This window comes from Sander vitreus, chromosome 5 (genome assembly GCF_031162955.1).
Source record: "Sander vitreus isolate 19-12246 chromosome 5, sanVit1, whole genome shotgun sequence".
Classification (NCBI taxonomy): Eukaryota; Metazoa; Chordata; class Actinopteri; order Perciformes; family Percidae; genus Sander; species Sander vitreus.
In genome coordinates this window covers 7,924,474-7,945,169 of record NC_135859.1, presented here as the reverse complement: position 1 = coordinate 7,945,169, position 20,696 = coordinate 7,924,474, and the positions used below count along the sequence as shown (strand labels likewise).

Sequence of the window (20,696 nt, the reverse complement as noted above, 5' to 3'; positions counted from 1 at the left end):
TTCCTGCAACCCTAAAGGATACGCAGTTACACATAATGGATAGATGAGCAATTTGGCATCCTTCTGATTAGTTGGCCGCTGAGGACTCAGCCTACATGGGGCGCACGCTCTTACTGGGTGAGCCAGAGGTTTCCCCCTTCTGATTAGTTTTAGTGACAAATGAAAGGATTACCCAAGTTAAAGTGCGTTGGTAAGATGTTGTTCTACCACAAGCCTCTAGAACAGCTTTGGTTATAGATTCTCACTACTCTGACTCACTTCTCTCTCAAGTGTGGAACTCTACTGGAAGGATGATCAATTGTTCATAAGATACTCCCTCATTTAGTGTTTTTATATGATGGTGGTGGAGAGCAGATCACTATCAACACATTGTCAACATTTGCATACTGTAGGTATTCAGTTGAGATCTGAGCTTGTATTTATCAAACCAACAAGTGTAAATAATCATCAATCAACATCATAGACTGTATTAAATAGGAATATACTTTTAAGAGCTATCACATTTATTAAGTGACTTTAGGAGCAGCTATCTACTGTCTAATCACATGTATGTTCAGCAGGGAAGGAACAGCCAGTTAGACTCAAGGAACTACTAAATACTAAACTAAAATCTAAATATCATTCTTTAAAGAAATACTTACATTTTTACAGTGATATGCTAGTCTGCAAATGCCTATTTATATTATTTAAATGCTTAGAAAAAGTTCCTTTTATTTTTATGAAATCTTGTGATTAATTTAAAAAATAGATTAAACTATTGGGAACTGGTTGAAATGGAAACAAAGGAAAGCCAAATTTGAGCAGAGAGAAAATTCTGCTAAAAATTGCCTGAATGCTATTTTATGGGCCCTTAACTACCATGTGAATATGGCCCTATTTGTAACAAGAGCTTTTCTTCCAAATATGGTATGCTCATGAATATTTATTATATAGTGTGCTGATTGGTTTGAGCGAACCACATACAAACACATTGGAGACGAAATAGCAGGTCGATGTTTCGTTACTAAATTCACTTCTGAGACTTTTTTATGCAAGAAATCAACTATATAAAGCTCAAATATGGGCCGTTTTACGAAAATGTATGGCTAATTGCAAATTTAGTAAGACGTGTCGGATTTCAGGAGGTCCACACAGTCTGACGAGAAGGCGGCAGCCCCGCTGCGCTCCATACCCAGGGCAAAGTCACCATTTCTGGGTTACTGGACAACCGGGGCACGGGGCTCCGCGGAGCCACAGTCGGACCAAATTTGCAATAGCCATCAATTTTCGTAAAACGGCCCACATTTGAGCTCTACATAGTTGATTTCTCGCATAAAAAAGTCTCAGAAGTGAATTTAGTAATGAAATAGCAGACGAACAATGTATAAAGTTTCCAGTTGTAGTTCCAATGAGACAACCTTTAGGGGGACCGTAGCGCGAGCTGTAGTTCCAACGAGACAACCTGTAGGGGGACCGAAGCGGGAAAAGTTCTCTAGTGGTGAATTTCTGATTGGGCGGGCCAGCTGTCAATATGGGTTATTACCCAGTATGCTTTGTTGAATGGTCTCAATGTTTTATTTATTTTTTTATTTCATGTGAATACTAGTTTACTAGAGGAGTAACTTAATATTTGGAGTAATGCAGTAATGCAGGAAGTGTGCATTTAGTTTCCATGCTTATTGTGTTTCAATGTTAGTGAGTAAATCTACTGAAATGGCGTGATGTATAAGATGAGAAAGCAGAGGTTAAAATGTGTAAGGCATGATTGTAAAAAAATAGTGGTTATTTGTACATCTTTGCCAAGTGCAAACCAGTACAGAAGGCATTAATAAATTGTTGGGGAAGGTCAAGCCTTTCATCCCAATTGCTTTGGAGGGTCATAGATAAATGTATTGCTGGTGAAGAGAGGGTCAAGTCTATTTTGACTGAAGATCCCAAAACTCCTCCGGTAGTCAGAGGTTTCAGGGAAAGAAAGCTCTACAGTTTCCACAATTTTAATACTTTTTATGTTATTCAATGATCTAAGTGACTTCAGTATAGATTTAAGTTCTATGAGAAAAGGTACAAAACTAGGAAATTAATTAGAGAATTTCTGCTTGTGAATACAACATTTGGCATACAGAATGATGAAAAAAATTACATACTCAAGAGGACCATTTCCTGAATTATCGTAGAAACGGATGATATCTTTAAGGTTAAATGAGTAGACAAAGTTGGTGGGTTCAAAAAGGCAAGCCTCCAAATCTGTCCAAAATCTTTTGGATATTTCACAATCCAAAAAAAAAAAAAAGAGTAAGATATTGTTTCAATAGGTGCTTTCCGACCGGATAGTACTTGTACTTTTTAGAGGAAAAGTACACTTCTAAGCAATTCTAAGAACTACTCTCCCCCAAAAAGTGGCCATAGGGACTGGTAGGAGGGGTAAGGGAGTGACGCAAGCACGGCAACGGTCTTTATAGCATCGTCACTAGACCTTAGCACCACATACAACAACAAAAAAGCAGCATGGAGGAGGCTGTACATGGCCAGCAGTGCCTGCACCTCCACATCAGTCCACTTTTCCGAGTTCCGCATTCCGTCCACTCTTGTAGTAATTCACGTAATGTTTTGCTCAACACAGACAGGGCTTTATTATACTTGGAACAGACCCCGCCTCTGCCTGCTGCGCTGTGGACGTGTGTGTGTGTGTGTGTGTGTGTGACGGCCAGCGAGCCGCAGGACACGCTTGTGCAGTTTAACTCCGAAAAGACAGTTAACCACAGGTTCCCGTTAATCTTATGATTGGACATGTTTTGTGATATTTAAACAAACAAACCGTCAACGGCGAAATAAAAGCCTCTTATTTATGAGACCAGTCTGAGAGACCTCCAGTTTACAGCGAGGTGTCTGAGCAAGACTGGCCGAGCGATGAGCTAGAGGCCGGGGCAGGCGCTTGCTGGCTGTCGATCTCACTTCATGAAGGTTCTCGCCTAAAACGTTGTCAGAAGTGAATTTAAATTGTTAAAAATGTCCCGTTGTTGGTTGTTGTTCTGTCTGCAAGTTCCGATTTGGCAGTGGGCGTGACTTATAAGTTCAACCAATCAAGTACACCTAGGAAAAGGGAAAAAGAAAAAGACCCTGCTCTGAAGTAGGAGCTAAAAAAGTATGCTACAGCGGCCAGAGGAACTTAAAAATCCCCACATTTTTCCTGTCGTAACATGACGAAGAAAGTGTTCTAGGAACGTTTAGTTCTGAACTGCAAAAATCCCTCTGGTCGGAAAATGTACAGGAAGAGTCAATATCGGTCTCCTCAGGACTTAATTCTTAAAATAAAAGGAAAATTACATCATCCTCATCCAGAGCCTGAGGCATTTGCATTCTCCAATTCTTTATTCAGATCTTTCCTGGAATCTGTCACTTGTCTATGGATCTATTGAAATTAAGGGAATTAATTATTTGGTTTAGTGGATAATAATGTGTATATAGCTCAGCGCTGATTGCATTGGTAACACTTTATAATAATGGCAAATGAATTACCATGGATTCATGCATGACTTCATGCACGAAAAAGCATGCATTCATTCACGTAGTACTTCATGAATTATAAGTAATGTACAAGGATTAATAGTATCTCATGCATGACTTAATACAGAAACAATACGTTAATTAATGCATCAATTAAGGTATATGAATCATCATGATTTCTGATTTATTAATGATGTTCATATCTTCTTCAAAAAAACTGACCAGTCACAGCAGTGTACATATATTCTAAAATGTTTTAATCATGATTAACTAAACATTATGTCTTCATTACTTAATCATGTTTGTAGCCCTTCAAATGAAGTGCTGACGTCCATCTTTAACATTTATACAATAAGATATATTTAATGGTGACATACAATTACTGTAAATGTATTAAGAATTAAAGGAGTGGGTTGGCAAAATGATGCTAAGGTCACTGCATTGACACAAAATACAGTACACTGCAGATGCATTTTTATAGTTGCTTTATTCACAACAACATAAGGCACTTAAACAGTAATGTCTAAGAACAATGCTCAGCCAATTAATATATTTATGAATTTTACTTTTTAGTAACTTCTAAATATCTGAACACAAGAACTGTCTTGACATTTATTTTTATTTGTGGTGTCACAAAGATTGGGGCATATGCCACCATTATAATTGTTAAAGATGGAGCAGGTCAGCACTTTATTTAAAGGGCCACAAACATGAAGAAGTAGTTAGTCATGTTTAGTTAGTCATGATTACAACACTACAATTCAGTTTCACTTGTTAAAGTTGTCACTTTAACTACAGATTTATTAAATGCATTATCAACCAAGACAATTTTACACAATAACATGTTTTATTTGATGTATTTTACGTTTTTTACAACATGGAACATTTAGCAACAGTGTGTTGGGGGTCGCAGTAATGGTCAAGGATCTACAGCAGTGTGAAGTTTTCCTTGGGCTCACTGCACCTTCCTCACTGGAAGTGTTGTCTGCTCCACCCACCTCTCCTCCACTCACCAGCTGTCTTTTACGCTGGAAAGTGACAGTAAAAGGCTGGTGAGGCATGTTGTTCAACTGATGAAGTGTAAAAACAGTAGGCCATTGTGTGTTCCTAAAACCTGCACCAGATAAGAATGAGTAAAATCCATCTAACTGACTGAAAAAGGGCTCCATCAGAGGAAACATCTACTGTTGTGGAAGGTCAGGTTTACTTTAAAAAGCTATGTAAGTTTCCTCTCAGCGGTTACTGCATGCACCCCTAAGGGTAGAGTCAGGTGTATAGAAAGTTTGGTACCAACACAAATGTTTGTTATGACCAGGGTGGGAAATTAGCAACCGCCACCAGCCAATGGTGGGTACTTATTTTTATTTATTTTTTTTACATTTTTTTACACTTTTGTCAAAGAATGCTGTTACTAAGAAACAATGCACAATGCTTATAGGAGTCGCGTTACGTTACTGCTAATGAATGCCCAACATTTCCGGATTTTGCTGCCTCATAATAAAAACATTAAAATACCAAAATAACGGAGGACTTTTATTGTGAAGAAGTTATAGAAAATGAAACCGTTCACAGCCGGGGCTTTGACCACGCATATGTTTCAAAATATATTTTGTCAAGTAGTTTTCAGCGATCGTCCGTGACACCATGTAGCTGAGCTGAGGTACAGACGAAACAAAAATGATCGGTTAAAAACATGTGGCGACATATCCCCGGTGATAAGAGGCCCGCCACGGAGTCAGCATTAGCTATGAATGTACAAACTGTAGAGGGCGAAGTAAAGAAAAAGTGAAGGTAGCCTACTTTTCGAACAAGTGGCGCATTGACAAAACGTACAGTGAAAGACCATGCAAAACATTTCAGACCGTCCTGCCAACCTGTATTAAACATTAATGTACGCTGTAATGATTTTTCAGTCGCTGAAAGCTGCTGCTGATTTAATCCTGTCGGCTCTCTGCTGCTCAGTTCCACACACACCCAGACCCACACCCCCCGACCCACCCACACAGATACTTCTTGTTTCCCAGATGTGTAAAGTTGACTTCTGCTGCCTTGTAAGGTAATGTGCTCAATCCCATTAACAAAATTGTGGTAATATGTTACCTTTTGGGAGGACGTTTTTCTCAAAGTATCCCGCCATGTTCATGTTGCCAGCTGGCCGGTACTGCCCAACCACAAAGACCTTGTGGCCATCAGTGGCCATTCCCACGCCCAGTTCTTTGCTGTCTTTCCACACCACCTGAGTAAAATGACCTGCAGTAGGAAACACAGCAGTGGGGTACAATGTTTCTAACTTGCAAGAGAATATGCTATCTTCCAATGTGTTATTCACTGCATAGTATAACATCTGAACCTGAACATAAATACAATTACAGAGCAATATAACAAAGTAGTAACTTAACTTCTCTCATAGTTATGGCTTATTCTTTAAGTAGATAATAAAGACCAGTCAAAGGTTTAGACATACTTTCCAATTTACTTGAGTGTCCAAACTTTTGACTGGTACTGGACATATTTTAGGGATGCAGATATACACGTGTATGTAACAATATATTTTTATTGATTCACACATTTCAAATGTATTTCTATTTACAGACTTCCTAGAACTCATCATGATGTGGGTTGAGTTTTACCAGTATTGCCGCTGAATCCAGGGCGGCTCCAGTTGTAATTCTTGATCTCATTGTACCACGAATCTACAGCTTCTTTCCCTAAAACATGGAGGAGACAAAAATGAATGAACATGATATTAACATTTAAACTGGTAGCTGAAGTTTGAGCTTTATAGCCTAAACAGAGCTGCTCTAAAGGCAGATTGTTTGATTTGAACTGCAGTTGGTGAAGGACAGTTTAGCTCAGGGGTGTCAAACAAACGGCCCGTGTGCCAGAACCGGCCCGCCAAGGGGTTCAATCAGGCCCACCGGATGACTTTGCAAAGTGTGAAAATTGCAGAGAAGTAATTCATTCCAATTCCAAATTTACCACTTTAATCACAGAGAATATTGGAGTTCTTTTTCCATAAATATACAACTTTAATCCTAGAAATTAGAAACTAGAAGTTTTTTCTTGAAATATGAACCCTCTCTCTCAGGTCTGTAACATTATTATTTTTTCATACAATGGCCTTAGAACGCTGTCTTAGCAGAAGCAACTTGCGTTTGCCAACATCAAGCTGACAAGACACTTTCTGGAGTGGTTTACTGGTCTGGCCCACTTGAGATCAGATAAGGGGGATGTAGCCCATGAACTAAAATTAGTTTGACACCACTCGGATAGCTGCTATTGCAAAGTAGCGATTTTTCTAAAAAAAAAATGTATTTTATAGAAATGGCAACATTATTTCATAAAATTACAGGTGGGTGGTAATTGGTAAAACATAGTGTAACACTAGAATAAGTACAGAGGGCTTGGGTCTCTAATTTACCTGTCAGTTTAAGGGTTGCTGAGCTCCACATATTGTAGACGTTCTCTCCGATGTTCTTTCTGTCCTCAGGTTTACTGTGTTGCAGGGCGCCGATTGCCAGCAGGTGATTGGCCCATTTCTGAGCTGAAGCAGACAGCTCGCTGCTAAGGGTCATCTTTGGCGTGTTGTGCTTCAGCCTGTAGGCATTGTGGGTTTCCAGGAACTCCCGCTGAAAGCTTGCATCTGTAGAGAAAAAAAACCCATTATCAATTGATAAGCGTTTACTGCTTAGAGGAAACATGTCTTGTGCAATCACTGAGACTGGCATTTTTTTTTTACATTGCGGATGTAGACAGGATGAATCCTGCCCTGTGATAATTCAGTATATTATGGAATGTTGTGGAAAATAATTCCTGAGAAAACAATGCACTAACCTGCCATAGTGCCTGTGGTTATGAAGGCTGAAATGAAATAAGAACAGAGTTTAAAATTACAAGATAACCATAACCTAATAACACAAAAATACAGAGTGAAAAAATATCCATAAAATCAAATAAATGATTCCAAATTAAATTACATGTATTTACCGTTAGCGTGGCGGTGATCAAAGGAGTAATTTCATACAGTCATGACTGCAGTGATCTCCAGCACTTACCTGGTTCAGGGTCTGGAGAGATGTCCTGTGAAGATACCGTTCCCTTTGCTGTCTTGAAGTCAGTATTTATGAGCGAGACCTCTCCCTCCTCATCGATGCGTAGGAGGAGACAGACACCCAGCCCTTGCCTGTAATTATTTCACTGTGCCACTTATCCTTTAAAATGATTCAGCATTGTTGTTTTCAGGGTAATCCACATTATTCACATGCAAATTCTGAAAGCCATTAGTAAAGGAATAGTAATAATAGAGAAACAAGAGCAGCAGACACGTTTTGCCAAAGAAAACATGTAAACAGAGAGCAGATGAGTACAGGAAGGTGCTGTCAAACAGGTTGTGGTCATGTCCTCTGCTGTAAAGAATGGATTTCTTTCTCATGCCCTCCAACAGCAGCAGCCAAATTGAGGCCTGAAATAAACATAATCAAACAGAAGACTTCAAACACACATGGATTTTATCAAGTCACTATAAAACAATACTTCTCCAATGAGCCATGCTTATGTTTACCACAAATCCAGCAAATGTCTTTCTAACCACAGTGACATAAGTTGCTCACCCCAAAGCTTCACTGCAGACTCCCACTCTGAATATCACATCATCAGAATTAACACTGTTATGTATGTGTGGTTATGTGTTGCTAGTGAATTTCGACACCAACTGACAAAGTTTGCCCTTCAGTAGAAGGGTTAAGGCTGGGTTTTTGGCTGTCAGTCATCCAAACGTCATCCAACAACGCACACAGATAAAAGATGGAAATACTCAAGTACAGCACAGGTACTTCAAAAATGTACTTTAGTACAGTACTCGAGTAAACATAATTATTTGCTTTCCACCACTGCATTTTTACATTACAACATGAGAATTTAGTTATAAAAAGCAGTCTCACACACACAAACACACAAAAACATCTTCTCAGAGGAACTGATGTTTTTTGATTTTGTTTTCTTTTGCCATTCATTCCAGCATTCCGGTACCAGGCGCCAGTTTAGAGTTGGTATGAGGAACTTTTAAACCATATTTCTGTGCCAAAATAGTGCTGAGATAGAGAAACACTGTTTTTGTCGTTTTGGTGCTTGATGGTGTTTTTAGCCCCCAACGTTGACTTCAAGGCAGCGTTGCGACCGTTGACTTCAAGGCACCTAACCCTAACCTTAACTCTAACCCTAATTATTATTAATTATTTTCTTTCTATTCATTTATTTATTCTACTGTCAACTAGATGTGTTTTTGTATGATTTTTACTGGTGCTTTCAACCCAGCACTTATAGGTTTCATCCCTTTTGGATGATTGCATGCATGTAACTTTTTGCTCTTATCTTATATTGTATTACTATGCAGGATTCTAGCACTTATTTTCAGCCTTTTTTTTAGACCTTCAGCTACTTTTTCGTCTAATTTTACTTATTCATGTTGTCAGTTTCCCTACGTCTCTTCTCTATACTTACTTTTCCCCTTTCTATCCATAGTCCCATGTTAAACTTCAAACACTCTGCCGGCCCTTCCATCCCCTCCCAAAATGGACACCCTGACCTCAACCCAGCCCTAGACCTGTTGTTTTTCCTCTGTCCTGCGGACCAGTGGATGTGCCTTGCCTGGGGCTACGTACCCCGGTCCCCCAAACCCTAACCCTAGCCCTAACCCAACCTTAACCATAACCATTGCCTAATCCTAGTGCCTTCCAGGCAGCGCTGCCTGGAAGGCACTGTTGGGGGCTTAAAACACCAAACCTGTTTTGTAATCTGGTGTCATGGATCACTTTGAGTGAAAAGTAATGTTACGTCCTCATTTTTACTTGTGTTATAATGGAATGTGGATAAATCAGAAAGCTTTAGTATTATGTTTTCAAGTGCATTAGCTTGCTAATACATAGCTAACATTAGCTAACTAAAAGATAACTTGTCCTCTCTGGTAGACAAAGGGTATTAAAATTAAGGTGACCAGATTTCTGAGACAAAATCCGGGGACATTTTCAGCTCAGAAGTGTATATACCTCCTGTTACGTCCCGTAGCTAGGGGTATCAGGACATAAACATAAACCAGGTGTAATTGGTATTTGAAAGGATATTTATTTTAGAATCAGGCAAAACTTAACAACATAGCTTACAAACAGGAAAAATGGGCCGATGGGTGCTGCGGAAATCAAAAACAGAATATAACAAAAAGAGATCCTCAAAAGGAAGACTATTTCTAAGTTATTAGAAAATAGGGCAATTGTGCAGCTTGTATTTACGTTGATAAAAGTGCTTGTTTTGCCACTGACAGGCTCAGATTATTATTGTAAGTGTCTGACAACATTATGGAAAGGATTTCTAAGGAGGTCGACCTTTCTGTTAAAGAGTAAGATCCTTTTTTTAAACATAAAAACATCTGCGAAAATGCATTCGCTAAAGCCACCAGGCTCCATGTAAAATACACTTTATTCCAAATCGACAGAAACAAAATAAAAGTATGAAAAGCCGTTTTGGGTCGTCTTTCCCCTTTTGCAACCATGACAACTCTAGTTTTGGTTGAAATAAACACATAGTTTACCGAATTACATGTGACAATATGTTGGCTCTATGCACGCTAAAAGTATTGCTTTTTTAAATTGAGTCTGGTGGGTTTAGCGCTAGCGACCTCAGAGCTGTTTCTGGTTAAACAGAAAGGTCTTAAAGAGGTTTTAAAGGTCTATCTCTGTAGGGATCCTTTCCATAATGTTGAAGATGTTGTAGAATAATAATCTAAGCCTTTCAGTGACAAAAAAAACACTTTTAGCACATTTGCCCCATAGGGTTACATTACATCGTTCACACTTAATACTGGACCAATTTCAAAGATTGTTATCCTATTAGTCACTTACACACAAAAACACAGGATCCAGGTTGAAAAAAAAACAAAGTTACCCTTAAGACAGTGATCAGAAAACTAGAATTTCTGCCTTGTGGTTGTATGTCTCCGCCAACCAATCAAGTTGCAGTTTTTATCCATGTCTGTCCAGACTCATATTAATGTATGTAGTGAAGACTTTGAAGCAATTTAAAAATGGTATTAAGTGTATTTTTTGGCTGAACGTATGCTTCTCACACATCTTCAACCCGGTAGCACAGCAGATCTATAAAATCACCACAGTTTCAAGGTGGGCGCCACAGATTAGTGTCACCAATTCATTATCCAACCAAATGTAAAATATGGTCAGAATCTCCCCTTCTGTTCCTGAGTTATGTTGTTGAATAATGGCCAGAAAAGTGTTTTGCAGAACATTATAATGTCACAATGAAGCTGATCTTTGACCTTTTGGGTATAAAATGTAATCACCTAATCATTTTATCCTTTCAGACATTTGTGTGATATGTTGTCATAATTAGTGTATAAATAATGGCCAAAAACGCATTTTGTGAGGTCACAGTGACCTTGACCTTTGATCTTCAAAATATAGTCAGTTCATCATTGAGTTCAACTGGATGCCTGTGCCAAATTTGAAGACATTCCCTCCATGGGGTTCTGAGATATCGCGTTCACAAGAATGGATGGATGGACGGACGGACCACCCTAAAAATATAATGCCTCCAGCCACAGTTATCGCAAGTGCGGAAGCATAAAAACTGAATAAGGTGTTTAAATGTCACTATATCCAGCTTTTAATTTAAACTGGGATGGGGGCTTATCAATGTTTTCTAAATATGATATCTACATGTGCAAACACACAACAAGGATACTCCACAACTTGTAGTCAAAAATCTTAGTTGTCTCTGAGTTGATTGGCTGGTTAGAAAGTTGGAAGATCTGATTTGCATGTAGGCGACAACTGCCATGCTTTAACATGTCTAGATTACTTTTAATGTCCCCTGTGAGTATAGAATGTACAGATTCCTCTGTTCTGTGCACAGCTGGAACCATTCATTGTAAACAAGTGTTAAGGGATGTAAATTAGTGCTGTCAGTTAAACGCGTTATTAACGGCGTTAACGCAAACCCATTTTAACGGCGTCAATTTTTTAGATTAACATTCTTTTTGGCCTAGCAAACTTTGTAGTTTTTTTTCACATGCTCTTGCAACAACTAGTAACGTTAGAAAAACTACAACACCACACCGGATCTAGCTAGACCGGAAACAAAACAACAAGCACGACGCACACACTTGTTTTGGCTTGCGAGCCGGCCAAAGAGTAGTAGGCTAACGTTACGTTTTGAGTGGATGGCGAGTGCGAGACGCCGAAATGGATGCCAATAAGATTCTGAATGGAAAGTTTACTTTTAAAAAGTTGCCAAATGGTTCCATTGACAAGACCAAAGTGATCTGTGTGTTTTGTCGTTGTGAACTGAGCTGTCATCGCAGCACATCCAGTCTGAAATACCACTTGATGGCCAAGCACACAGCTGATGCGAATTCTTCGCCCCCTCTTCAAAGCCAGGCGACAAAAGCACAAAGCAAGCCGATCCACTTTTCCATGTTTATAAGAGCATTAAAATGAGAAAAAATAATTGGACAAAAAGAAATTTAGGGACATTTAAAATAGATACAAATGTGCGATTAATTGTGATTAATTGCGAGTTAACTATGACATTAATGCGATTTAAATATTTTAATCGTTTGACAGCACTAATGTAAATATTTGTCAAAAAGCCTTAAAGGCAGTTCTAAACCCAAATGCCTCGAGGGAGCTGTGAATTGTCACTTTATGTCTGATGTGATGATAGCTGTGTGAGTGGCATTGCGAAATACTAATCTCACTGTCTGTAATTTGACAGAACATATTTGTATCTGTCACAGCTCTCTCTCCTTTAACTGCCTTTACACATTCCCAGTTATAATCTGACCTCAACCTTTGCCTTTACTGCCACATGCTTATCCCAGCCCTTAACCCAAACCCATGCTGTACTTTTATTCTTTATTTATTTATTTATTCTTTTTTCGTGCCAATTAATAATTGCAAATATTACAAACACTGACAGCACACAGACATAACGACAGACCTACACACTTCGACTGTCTATCACTGAATAAATAATTACAGCAATCAAGATATCAATCAAATTCAAATTTAAGATTCTCACAAAGATATAAATAGGAACATACACACACATAGGCTACAGTACATATTCTGTTAATCCGCCAAGCCGTGTCCCATTTTTGGTGGTTTGCATGTCTGTTAGACATGTTAGACAGACAACCACTGCAGATTAAAATGTGTGGATTGACGGATATGTTGGCATGTAAACCCACAATGACTAATTTGTGGCTACTTAAATGCCAAATTTAAAGTAGAGAGGTTTAATAACCGTTTGAGTCATCTCGATGCCATGGCCACCAGTAAGTCATACAAACAACTTGATGATAATCAGTCTTTACAGAGTATCCAATCCAGGAGGCAGAGGCAAAACAAAAGCACAAAGCAGTCCTGGAATTAATAGGCAGCCATATATCAGTAAGCATACCAAGCCAGAAAAAGTTGCGTGAAAGGGTCCGCTCTCTTTGTGTTTTGTGCTAATCAGCAAATGTAACTAAGATGGTTAACATGGTTCAACATTATACCTGCAAAACATTTGCATTTTAACATATTTACATTGGTATTTGGCTAAAAAAAACACAATCTGTGTGTCTCAATTTGGATACTTCCGTGAGTACACCTACATGACGTACACTGTGTACACTATGTTCTGTCTTGTGTAGTGCTGAAATTTCGACAGTGTTGTCTCAAATCGCGCATGGCCATTGTGCATTGACTGGAAATGGCTCTTCATCTACCTATCGTCGCCCAAGAAAATATTAGCTGGCTTGTTTTCTCACTCTCTGACTAAAGTATAGTCTATACGCACTAGGTACTCCAAATTGCAAGGGTTAGTACATAGGTGCGTGATTTGAGACATGTTCAAAGCAACATTGGGTAACACTGTATTTTTTTAGGGCAGTCAAAATTAAGGTGATAATAACGAGTTAACACAAATTCCTTTTAATGCCAATAATTGTTTTGACACGCAATTAAAGGTGCAGTAAGCGATTCTGTGCAAAGATAGTTGATATTTGAACTTAACTGCCAAACTAATAGAAAACTTACTGAACTGATATTAAACTTTCTGTTAGTTTTCCATTAACACAGCCAGGAGATATTCACTGAATGTGACAAAAAGTGTGTTAGATTAACATCACTTACTATACCTTTAACGCACACACATTCTGTGATTTGGGCCCTTGCCCGCTCCTCAGTCTTGGAAATGAGGAAGCGATGCAGCGCTGCATCTATGTGCTGCACTCAACAGAGACTAATCACAGTTACCTCGGGGTCACAGCACATCATTTTGATCCACAGTGGAAACTTCGGTCGCATGCTTTCACTGTTATGAAGATAGAGGAGATCAATTTTGCTGAAGCGTGTGCCGAGCACTTTCTGCAAGTGTAGCGGTAGCGCTTGGAGAGGTAAGGGTGTCTCGTTGCGCTACTTTGGCAACAGCTCCACCCTGTGGTTAAATTGGGTATGTTGATCTGTAACAGCAGAGCCCACTGTGTGAGCCAATATGCTGTATGTGAATACACAGATCTTAAATCACAGAATGACTAGCGGCCTTATTCATTCAGCGTGTTACGCTTGCGGCGGTTCGCTTTCCAGCGCTGGTGTGTGGGGAAAGGCTCAGACACCACCTTGTGTCCTCTGCCTCTCGTGTTAACCTACCCTCAGACACTGCTGGATAACAATTTGGCTACGTTTTTAAAGAGTATGTTGCGGTCTTTTTTCGTAGTGCCACAAGGACTGTGGAGAGAGATGGGGTTTTGCACATCCCTTAGTGAAGCGTTTGTTGAAGGGGATCAGACGACAAAACCTGTTGTGCGTTCTCTAGCACCTTAATGGGATTTAATCCCAGTGCTACAGGGTCACAGCCTTGACGTCGGCTAGGAGAGTGAGTGACTTATGTGCGCTGTTGGTTTCACTGTCCTGCTTTTCTATTAGAGAGGACGGGAGCGCGGCTACTTTACAGCCAAATCCTTCATTCATGCCGAAAGTCAAAACTAACTATTTTCGGCCGAGAATTTCTTACCTTGAGGGTTTCTTCCTTCCGCCTCATAACAGAGAAGCGGAATAAGCGTCTCACTGAGTCTGCCCAGTATGCGCGTTGGAGTGGCATCCAGGCACACTCCACAAGAGCGTTATCAGCACCCACGGCCCTCCTTGGAGGTATGACAGTGACATCTGCGCAATGGCGTCTTGGGCATCTCCGTGCCTTTTTTCATCTGCTTTCATTGCACAATGTGTCTCCATGATTCACTCGGTCTTATCCGCACTTAACAGCATGTGATGCGCTATTAGATCTGGTATGGCATCGTTTCCATCCTCCTGCACCAGAGTGTCAGTGAGGAATGTGCTTTGCATTAATTAATGACCAGTGTTGGGAGTAACGGCGTTATTTTTTCAGTAACGGAGTAATCTAATTAATTACTTTTCCCATCGTTGCAACGCCGTTATCGTTACTGAGAATGTAAAGTGGCGTGTTACTACAATTTGGTTGAATGAAGCACGAGGTGTCAGGCTTTGGCTACACTGATGTCTTTGTGACTGCTTGTGTCCTTGCAGACGCTTTGCTGCTTGCTCCTGCCTCTGCTTGCATAATCTTACTTTTCCTCTGAGAGAAACTATGAGCAGCGGCTCTTGGATACTTTACTTTACTTTATGAATTACTGGACTATACATTTTTTGTAGACATAGTAGGCTATTGCCATATTTCAACATTTTTCTGCGTGAGCGTGGCCTACCAATAGCTCAAGCCTGTCCTAAAGTGACTGTAGCTAAAGCTAATTAGCAGCAAGATGCCTCCCTTCTCTATGGAGGACTACTACAAACTCCTTCAGAAGATTGCAGTTCTGGAAACCAAAATGTACCGGTTTGAAGTAAACGTGGAAGTGAACGGATCATGTGGAAATGACACCACTTTACCTTTGACCCAAAACAATGGACAAAAGTATGCTAACACACGGCTAACTAGCACCAGCAAGACTACAAACAAACAGGAGGGCTGTGGAATGGGTAACAAATCAACAAGTGGTAGTCCTCCCTGGAACTCTTTTGGTGCAAAGCCTAAGAGTAAATCATTTTCCTGGGAAGGACGACTAACGGGCAGGGCACAGTGTCCTGAAATTTGTGATATGACCGGCTGTCCTGCATTATCATCCAGGCAGAGCGCCTCTTCAACCCCTGTACTCAGTAGGACACAGCCGTGGACAGCTGCAAAAGGGAGAATTAGCAACAAAATGCCTCCCCAACAACTGAGTGTGCAGGTGGAGAACAGATTTGCTCCTCTGCTGCAGGACCCTGGACATGACCTGGATTGCGTCTCATCGTCACACAGCAGGGTAAGGACTGAGAGCAATTCAAAAAGTAAAAAGCTACAGGGAAAGCTAACGACTGGGCACCAAACTCTGATTGTGGGTGACTCTGCTGTAAAAGACATAAAAAGCAATAAAAAACCAAAATACTCTGTTTTCCCAAAGACATGGTGTCTGACTTGGCCCAAAGAATCCCGGATATCGTGGTAGCACACCCAACTGTGAATAACATTATACTGCATATAGGGTCACATGGTGTTGTAAAGCAAGAGTCTGAAGTGCTGAATCGTGACTTTATGAATCTGCTGAACACAGTTAGCTCCCTAAACGCGAAGGTGTTTATCAGTGGCCCTATACCACCAGTCAGAAGAGGAGCTGAGAGATTCAGCAGACTGTTGGCACTGAACAGATGGCTTTCAACTGCATGTACCGTCCACTCTCTGCGGTTCATTGACAATTTTAACATTTTCTGGGACCGCAGACATCTTTTTAAAGCAGATGGACTTTTTCTTAACAAGCCAGGAGTAAAGCTGTTCACCTCTAGTCTACTTTACTTTCTGCACCACACATCTACTCCCTCGGCCAAGGACACAAGACAAGATAAATCAACACAAACAAAACAAGAGGAAGACACAACAAAGTGCGGCAGTGATCCACCACAGCCCCCCACCTGAGCAAAGATTTGACCATGGAGGACCACAGAACGGAGACGAGAAATCTCAACCCCCCCCTTTTCACCCATCCAACACTCCTCAAACCCCCTTACCAACACCGACGCCTTTGAGGATTCATCGCTCTCCCCATCCGCCTTTTACCCTGTTTCCCCCTGCTGCATGTTGGGGTTCACTGACCGGATGGAGCAACTGGTAGATGCTGGAATCAAGTTTGCCCCACTACCTTCTCCCATCATTCGCCCCCAGCATCAAACTGACCCTGTTTTGACTGAACCGCTGAAAGTAAAATGCCAGGCACCTCTGCCCCCTCAAGGACGGCAGCGAACTCCTTCTCACCAGACTGATAAGTATGCTTGTGTACAAAATGAAACAAGCTTTAACTGATATGTGCTGGGCCCAGGCTGCATGCCTAGTGGCACTCATGACTCTTTCCAGGACAAGCCTGGGTCCTGTGTATTCAATTCTTCATCAATGAATGTTGTGATAGGTAATAGAAAAAGAATGATGAATCCGCTAAGTAAGAAAAAGAAGCACTTAACTGCCAACGTAGCAAATTTAGCATCCATTCCTCGTCAGCCACAGCCTGTCCCAAAAAAACGAGACAGATAATTATTTTAACACACTAACATTAGCCTTACTATACGTCAGGTCTTTGGTGGGTAAATCATTTTTAATCAATGATTTTATTATTAAGCACAATCTTGACCTCATGTTTTTAACTAAAACCTGGTTAGACTATAATAACAGTGATAGAGTCACTATAGAGTCACTATAGAGTTATAGAGTCAGCTCCCCCTAACTTCAATTTTATGAGTGAGAATAGAGCGAATAAGAAAGGAGGTGGAGTCGCCATTTTGTTTAATGACTCATTCCAATGTACTCAAATATCTTATGGAAACTTTGCTTCTTTTGAATATGTGGCTCTTCAGCTAAGGTCCCCGTCTCAACCTATATTTCTAATTATCTACAGGCCACCTAAATACTGTGCATCCTTCTTTGACGACTTTAGTGAACTGCTGTCTATAATCTATATTAACTTTGACTGTGTAGTTATTGCTGGTGATTTCAACATTCATGTTGACAACCCCCAGGACAGAGGGACAAAAGAACTGTTGTATTTTTGAGAACTATGGACTGACTCAGCATGTGACGGAGCCCACACACAACAAGGGGCACACTCTGGACTTGATTATCTCGAAGGGTTTGAACATTTCCAAGGTTGTGGTGACTGATGCTGCACTCTCTGATCATTCCTGTGTTTTCTTTAATGGCACTATCTCTGTGCACAAAAGTGTCCAAACAAGTTAATAAGAAAACGGTATATCACTGACAACACCAGTGAAACATTCATTCAGCTTTTCTCGTCCACACCCACCCTCTCAGGGGTCTCAGTCACTGAGCTTGTAGTCAATTTCAATTGTAAAATTACAAATGTTATTGATGCCATTGTTCCCACTAAGGTCAAAGCTGTCTCTGGTAAGAAAAGATCTCCATGGAGAAATGTTATACTGGTAAGAACAGAAAAAAGAGAGTGTCGGAAAGCAGAACGCAGGTGGCGAAAAAACTAATCTCCAGGTCCACTACAACACCTATAAAGAGAGACTTCGCATTTATAATTTGGAACTGAGGAATGCAAGGCGGTCCTTCTTCTCGGACATTATTGCCAAAAAACAATAATAACTCACGTGCTTTGTTTGCTACTGTCGATAGGTTAACAAACCCTCCAGTACCAGTAGCATCTGAACTTTTATCCACCAAGGCCTGCAATGATTTTGCCACCTTCTTCAAAGACAAAATTCAGAAAATTAGACAAACAATCAGTGCTTCCATATCGAGTACAGGGTATGTGTTGTCACAGTGTCCAGGCAAAACAAATTCCAATATGACCCAATTTCATATGATTAACCGTAAAAAACCTGGAGGACATTATACAACATCTGAAAACCTCCTCCTGCTGCCTTGATATTCTACCAACGGGCCTTTTCAAAAAATGTTTTCGAATTGTTTGGCTACAGATCTTCTACAGATTGTAAACACGTCTCTTCTCTCAGGTATCTTCCCACAGGCCCTGAAAACTGCAGTCATTAAGCCACTCTTAAAAAAAGAACAATCTAGACACGTCACTAATGAGCAACTATAGGCCGATATCAAACCTTCCATTTTTTAAGTAAAATCATTGAAAAAAACGGTTTCTCAACAACTCAACCTTTTCTTGTCACTAAACAACAGTTTTGATGCCTTCCAGTCGGGTTTTCGACCACACCACAGCACTGAGACAGCTCTTGTTAAAGTCTTTAATGACATCCACTTAAACACAGATAGTGGCAAAATTTCAGTCTTGGTATTACTTGATCTCAGTGCTGCATTTGATACGGTCCACCATGACATATTACTAGACCAATTAGAAAACTGGGTTGGCATTTCTGGCTCAGTACTAAAGTGGTTTGAGTCTTATTTAAAGAATAGGGACAACTTTGTGTCTATAGGGAATTATACATCTGAGCATACAAATATGACGTGCGGAGTTCCCCAAGGCTCCGTTCTGGGGCCTCTTCTGTTTAACATCTACATGCTTCCACTGGCTCAAATTATGGAAAACAATAAAATAAGTTACCATAGTTATGTGGATGACACACAAATTTATATAACCTTATCGCCAGGGGACTATAGTCCAATACAATAACTGACTAAGTGCATTGAACAAATTAACGACTGGATGTGCCAGAACTTTCTTAAATTAAATGATGAAAAAACTGAGGTGGTTGTTTTTGGAGCAAAGGAGGAACGATTAAAAGTCAGCACTCAGCTTCAAATGATAATGTTAAAAACAACAGACAAAGCCAGAAATCTTGGTGTAGTCATGGACTCAGACCTGAATTTTAACAGCCACATTAAGACAATTACAAAGTCAGCCTATTACCACCTTAAAAAATATATCAAGGGTCAAAGGACTTAAAAAAAAACTTGTCCATGCTTTTATCTTCAGTAGACTTGACTACTGTAACGGTGTCTTTACAGGTCTCCCTAAAAAATCAGACAGCTGCAGCTGATTCAGAACGCTGCTGCTCGAGTCCTCACTAAGACCAAGAGAGTGGATCACATCACTCCAGTTCTGAAGTCTCTACACTGGCTTCCAGTGCCTCAAATAATTGATTTCAAAATACTTTTGCTGGTTTATAAATCACTAAATGGTTTAGGGCCAAAATACATTTCTGATCTGCTACTACACTATGAACCACCCATACCTCTCAGGTCATCTGGGACAGGTCTGCTTGTTGTCCCCAGAGTCAGAACTAAACAGGGGGAAGCAGCGTTTAGTTTTTATGCTCCACATATCTGGAACAAACTCCCAGAAAACTGCAGGTCTGCTGCAACTCTCAGTTCTTTTAAATCAAGGCTGAAGACCGATCTTTTTGATGTTGCCTTTCTTTAAATAACTGTTCATTTCTTATACTGAAGCTGCATTGTTGACACTGTATAACAATCTATATAAGCATATAAAGAGAGATTCCTATTTTATCTGCTTTTATATATTTAACTGTTTTAACTGCTATTCAGTGTTTAATTTCTTATACTGCATTGTAACTTTTTTTCTCGTATTTTATCTGTTTTTAATTTTTTAATCTGTTTTCATGTAAAGCACTTTGAATTGCCCTGTTGCTGAAATGTGCTATACAAATAAAGCTGCCTTGCCTTACACATCAGCTGCCTGGAGGGAGCAGGGGTGGGGATGATGACACCGTTGCAAATGCGATGATGATTGGCTGGGTGGGCGGATGCCCTGCTAACGCTGTCTCACTGCACGCTCTGACTACCACTAAACACAAGACAGCGACAATGGTGACGAGCCAGGGAAATTCAAAGATAGCGTTCTCGAACTGGAAGTACCGGCACTACTTCTCGCTCATTGAAATTAAAGTGTTTATGTAACATGCACGCTATGCCCAGGAAAAAAGACTTTATCCACATCTGCCTCAAGCAACTTGAATCTATGAAGCACCTCACATCATCACATGCTAACCCGACACTTGTTGCTGCTGCTAACCCAACCCCAAGCCCAAATGCAGCTAGCGTGAGCTCCAGCGAAGGAGACAGAGCCACTTGATTTTTTGGGTCAGCAACAGGTGACCAAGGTCGAGCTGAACACATTGAATGCAAGGTATGTTGTTGAAAACAGGCTACCCCTGTCCACT

At 40.3% G+C, this 20,696-nt stretch overlaps 1 protein-coding gene across 1 annotated transcript; it reads right to left on the bottom strand.

Moving 5' to 3' along the window:
- Positions 1-3,951: 3,951 nt before the first annotated feature.
- On the bottom strand, positions 3,952-7,577 carry LOC144517985 (Golgi-associated plant pathogenesis-related protein 1-like). The gene is made up of 6 exons (XM_078250297.1): positions 7,539-7,577; positions 7,318-7,344; positions 6,905-7,126; positions 6,114-6,191; positions 5,584-5,733; positions 3,952-4,511 (listed from the first exon to the last, which is right to left on the bottom strand). The coding sequence occupies exons 2-6, from the start codon at positions 7,322-7,324 to the stop codon at positions 4,507-4,509; spliced, it is 462 nt and encodes a 153-aa protein (XP_078106423.1). The 5' UTR covers positions 7,325-7,344; positions 7,539-7,577; the 3' UTR covers positions 3,952-4,506.
- Positions 7,578-20,696: the final 13,119 nt, after the last annotated feature.

Bases quoted from the DNA above. Each gene is read 5' to 3' on its own strand.
- LOC144517985 (XM_078250297.1), bottom strand. The intron at 6,192-6,904 runs GTAAATTAGAGA...TCCATGTTTTAG, and splicing joins AGCAACCCTTAAACTGACAG to GGAAAGAAGCTGTAGATTCG. The intron at 5,734-6,113 runs GTAAAACTCAAC...TTCCTACTGCAG, and splicing joins TGGATTCAGCGGCAATACTG to GTCATTTTACTCAGGTGGTG.